General features: G+C 39.9%; 1 protein-coding gene across 1 annotated transcript in view; it reads right to left on the reverse strand.

Annotated features, from left to right (window-relative positions):
• LOC104516813 (cubilin-like) overlaps positions 1–5,050 on the reverse strand; it is a gene marked incomplete at its 5' end in the record, with an annotated part of 105,659 nt that extends 100,609 nt beyond the window's left edge. The window contains 3 exons of the mRNA XM_010161265.1: positions 1,967–2,154; positions 4,066–4,222; positions 4,869–5,050. Coding sequence (XP_010159567.1) covers positions 1,967–2,154; positions 4,066–4,222; positions 4,869–5,050 — 527 coding nt within the window. The remainder of the gene's footprint in view (positions 1–1,966; positions 2,155–4,065; positions 4,223–4,868) is intronic.
• Between the last annotated feature and the right edge of the window lie 447 nt (positions 5,051–5,497).

Below are 5,497 nucleotides of genomic sequence, written 5' to 3' on the forward strand. Positions count from 1 at the left end.
TGAACCGCTGTGAGTCAGGGTTTGGTGGGGTTTATTAACCTTTTTTCCAATTTGCAGTGGCGTCAGACTCCACATGGATCTCAGACAGAACACTCCCAATATCTGCAGGCTGCTTAGAAAGTGAACTGAACACTTGTTCCAGATGATTCCCCCTTTCCCCTACACCACAGAGCACTCGCAGCCTTGCCAACATGCTCCCCTTTTCGCAAGATGCCGGGGGGAGCAAACACTATTCAATTCCCTGGCTGGTTCAACCTTGTTCTCTTTTTTTACACTATGGCACATATTTGTGCAGCACGCAACAACCAAATGAGAACATCTTTTCCAAGTGGTATTTCTTAATGGCATTTGGAGAAAGATTTGTAAGTAATGTCACATGAATTGCAAATTAAAGCCTCCTTAACACACTTCCATGACTCTGTTTTTCCCTTGCATTTTCCTCTTTATACCTCTTTCAGTCTGTATTTTCTTTGATTGGAATCACTGAAAAACTGTTAAAACAAAGAGTGCAAGTACTCTTCTGCTCCCTGTCTCCTCACTCCCCCTGCTATGTTTTATTTCTGTCCTTTTTAAGTGCTTTGGATCAGGTCCTTGCCTCTGGCACTACTCCTCCAGCCTTGACTTATGTCTAGAATAGCGTCTTCTGGCAAGCCTCTTGCTCCTCACTGGCTGGCTACTGTGTGCAGGGCTCCTGCTTTTCATGGATCAAGGGCTTAGACATCTTGAGACCAGCACTGGCCTCTCCACTTGGCTCCAATGTTTCCTTTTCAGCCTCCTCACAAAAACGAACTGGGGTTTAAGAGCTACTTCTCAACACAGTGCTCCCTTGTTTATTTTCTTCACATGTCTATTCTTTCTGTCTATTCCTGGCCACAAAGAGGAAAAAGCGGGAAGAACACCACTTTTGCCAGTTTATTACCAATTTTGAGCTGGGAAAGCTGGCATAGTAAGGAGGTAGAGGGAGCGAGGGAGGACATCTAGAGGGAATCCATCACCAGGCCTGTTAACCCATCACCAGGCCTGTTGCTGGACCTTCTGCAAGACCCAAGTGTAAGTAAGTATTCCCAGAAATGTGGGCACTATTCCTTAGCCTCTCCTTGGCTGTAAGCAGCCTTCTCTAACACTTTTCTAAATTTCAGTTCCTCTTGTGCAAAACCCAAGTAGAGCACAGGGACTACATGCTGGCATCCTGTACAAGGGTGAGATCGGAAGGATGGATTACTTCAGCAAAATTGTGGGCAGGAGATTATAATCCTCAGTGTAGCAGTGATCACGACTACACTCTGCTTCCCAGACTATGAAGTACGAAACAGAGAAAATATCTTTTAAGTTATCCTACACATAAAATTTTTGAGGAAATGAAAATAAAGGGTACTTGGCTTTAGATAGACAATGATTATGTTTGGCTAAAAATGTCTCTGTTTGTGGGTACATTAAATTTCTTTCAGCCCCCTTAAAGAACCCAAATGATTATGAAAAGGAAAATACAAACAGGAGACACAGCAACCCTCCCTTTAAAAATGTAGAAATAACAGATTTTGACATTTTTGAACATTTCCCACCCCTCCTCAGATAAAACCAAGAGGAAAATAATTGGGCTCATTGCCTTTTTGCAATCAATTTACTAATCTCCAGGTTTCTTCTCATTCACATGAGGCTGGAATCATGACATCTAACTTCACCCCTAAAAGCCAGTGCATTTAATCTAAGGTGGTAGCAAATCCAGGCACCTGTGAAGGCATTCATCCTGCCTATTGCAGACACCCGTCTTAAGGTAGGATGAACTGGTCTGTGGCAATGCTTCTACTGATCATGGAGGAAATAGGGACAAATTGTTTGTACCAAACACTTGAGTTTGAATGGCTAAATTTAGGTAAGAAATTTCCCCTTGGTCTTCTGTATCTTTACTGTTTTTCTTTACTGGAGAAGACCTGATTTTTCTTGTTTCTAGAATCTGGGTACCTACCTTCAAGAAGTCACGGTCACAGTCAGATCCATCTTCTACATCAAAGGCTGTGAAGCTATAGTTGAGTGTGTTCCCCCTTGTAGTTTGGATAGTCCAGCTGCAATGCTCATTTAATGGGTAATTATTTGGATAATTTAAACTTTCCAATATGCCATGGCTACGATTAACAGTCAGTACTCCATGGCAATCTGAAAAAAAAAAAAGGTAATAAATTATACTTGTGCAGTGATTATTAACTAGTATCTCAAAAAATTAGTAATTGAAGTTACTGATAACATTACAAGGTGAGAATATTCACAGATTAGAGAAGATAAATCTAGCAGAAAGAAAATTGTGACCTACTGAAGACCATATTGCATATGTTGCAGACAAAATCCAGACTTTCCAAACTTGAATCCTTCAGCTGTCCTGAAGATGTCCTTTTCTGACACTTGCAGATTCATCAATATATGTTGTACATACATTTTTTTCACAGTTTTCTTTAATTCTAAATACATGGTTACTCCTGAAACATCTTTTCTTTTAACTAGTAATAGAAACTTTCCCTGTCAAACAATTTGGGGAGGGTGCTCAACTAAGACTGACTAATGGATTGAAGTTGTTTATTTCAGTAAAATGGAGAACAAAATTATAAGGCCCAGCTAAAACAACAAATGGAAAGCAATTACTTGTATTAGATTTTCTAGCTCCAGCAACTGGAAATGATAATTAAATTCTTTAAAAAGAAGCCATGATTTTCCTCATGAGTCGTCCAATAACATCGTAACTGGACACTCACACGGAATAATGAGAGCTTTCCTTGAAGTGAAAATTAAGAAGAAACTGGACTAGATAAAGAGTGAAATTACAATCATGGCATTGGGCCAGCGAGTCTCATTTTCCTGTATGTAATTTTCACTGAAGACAGTGAGTATCAGTGTGGGTAATCCCATGTTTGGAGACAGTATACAACGTGTATCGGGAGCAGACCAGTGTAACGCACAGAGAAGTGGGCAGAAGGCGGGGAGCAGGACAGGCTGTTTGCTTTGCACAGCACATCTGCAGCGCCTGAACAGCAGAAATAGCTGAGATTCACTTGCAAAACTCTTCTATTGTCTATCACTAGGGCTAATACACCTTCCTCCTGCAAATTTTTCTTATTCTTTCCAAATGATTTACAAAGCAGCAAGGTCTGTGTTTTTAGGACTTCAAAAAGCTCAGGGTACAGCTGAAGGTCAGGGTCAGGTGCAGCGGAGCTTGCCTGTAAAGCTACACTGAAGCATACCACTGTTTGAAAGGACAGAAGTGGATTTTGAAGACTGCAACATGGGTGAAAGCTGCTACCCCCAGCCATCACGATTTTATTAGAAACACATCAGACACAAAGGTGCCTTTGACTTGATACCATGTTTTCCTTCACAGTGTTTTCTAATTCATTGTTACATTGCTTTCATGTACATGGAAATGCATCTGGCATCTAAGCATCTTCATTTTATACCCCTACTTCCTACATAATTTTAGCTTTTGGGCAAGCCATTGAAAGCTTTCTCTGATGCATCTTCAGGAATTAAATATTAATGTAAAGTGTAGATCACATTATCTGATAGCTCAGGTTCTACATCTGAGTGCTCTGAAAGTGCTCTTTCTGTTTAATTAATGAAAGGAGAGACAACCCTTTTCTAATATATCATTTTGACTTTGCAGTCCAAAAAGTACATGGTAGATAAATCTGTCATATCTTTAAGGAATGAGGGGAGCCAAAGCTCCCTCACTCTTCTAATTATTTTATGTTCCATGTGTGGATTAATAGCTTTGGGGTTTTTTGTAATCCACTTAGTATATTTCAAACCTAGGACAACTTCATGTCTGTAAACCTACAGCAATCTCTACCACTTGGGCGTGTTTTATTTAGGGTATGTAGAAATACTTGCAAATCATTTTGTTTCTATTAAAATTCCGTGTTGTCCAATGTGCCTTTCACCATATATGCTAGAATGGTGGTCTATATGGTCTATACATTGCCCTCTGCTCATGAACAGGTGCAGTCATGGGCTGCAAGATGCAGTTTCAGGAATAAGGTGAACTGTAGAAACATGTTCTTCTCATCTTTTTTTACTTACCCTGTTTGTATCTGGCTAGAAACCCTCCACCTTGCAGACTGCCATCTGTCCTTAGTTTTATATACATGAGGTCTCCACTGGAATGGATGGGTTGTGGTATCTGATTCCCACAGAATTTACCTAGCTCTTTAGCATTACTGCTGTTGCCATCATATACCTTCAAAAAAGGGGGGAAAAAAATTAATAAAGCTGATGGGTTTACAGTTCCAAATAATATCCCTCAACAAATGTCTGCTTAGGGGAATTGTTACTGAGTATACAAGAGGTTAAATTCTATTTCTGCTCTGAGGAAGCTTGACAGGCATTTCAGAAACAAGTAAATCAATGGAATAACAGGAAGCCAGTAATCGAATACTGGTGGGTTTTGAGGGGCTTACACAGCAAGAGGGGAAAACTGCACTTCGTTTCAACTCTATTAAAAATAGTCAAATAGTTTATGCAACAACTCAAATATTAGATTTGGGATTAACAGTAAGGTCAATGACACTGTTGAGCCTTTTTCCTTGTAATTTACTAAAACAGCATACTAAGGCCTTGATCCAAATTTAAAAGATATAGACAGATTCTTGTTTTAGTGGCCTTTCTATATAGACATAAACACTTTTCTTACCAGCAGCTACACAGGCACTGCTAACTTTCTTCTCACTGCCCTGTGATACGAAGGCAGCATGTCAGCATGGAGCTTTCCTACTCTAGGTCTGCTCACTTACAGATATTTGAAGACCAGGCCACGTGTTTTTCCTTGGCTGTGTACTCATCATACCCAGCTGTCTCTTATGGACAAAGTGTCACAAGGTACGTACCGCAAGGTAATCAAAACTGCACTTTGGGTGATACTCCAGATGGAACTGATCAAACTGGATTTCGAATGGGGTTCCTCTGCTTCCTTTGAGCAACCAGTAGCACTCCGAATTGTGGTAATATGGCATAGGGTAGTTGGGAGACATGAAGATACCAGAAGCTGTTGTCAAAGTCCCACCACAACCTGAAAATGGCAAAGAAACCATACCAAAATTTAACGCCTAGAAGAATAGAGAATTAGACATGACGTGTGAGATTCACACTACTGACCTCCTTCATATGGCCTGAACATCTTCAGTGATGCACCAAAAAAAATCTGCCTTTAGCCAACAGTGTTGTAAGCAGAAAAGAGCCCATAGCACCTAGAAATATTAACTATCTAATTTGAAGAGTGCTCCTGATAGATAGAATCTTCAAATAGAAACCTCTCTATTAAATTCTTGGTTAGTCCTTTCCTAAACATACATGAAAGTTGATGCTACATTATATCTAGGGAATAGTATATCCTTCCCTGTGGAGAAACAGAAAGCCCAAGGATCAAGAAAGTTATATTTATGCTGTTAAGAACAAGGATACATGTTGCCAGATAATTAGCAGACAGATTTTAGAAGATAGAATCATAGAATCATAG

Source organism: Eurypyga helias, unplaced genomic scaffold, assembly GCF_000690775.1.
Source record: "Eurypyga helias isolate BGI_N326 unplaced genomic scaffold, ASM69077v1 scaffold27521, whole genome shotgun sequence".
NCBI lineage: Eukaryota > Metazoa > Chordata > Aves > Eurypygiformes > Eurypygidae > Eurypyga > Eurypyga helias.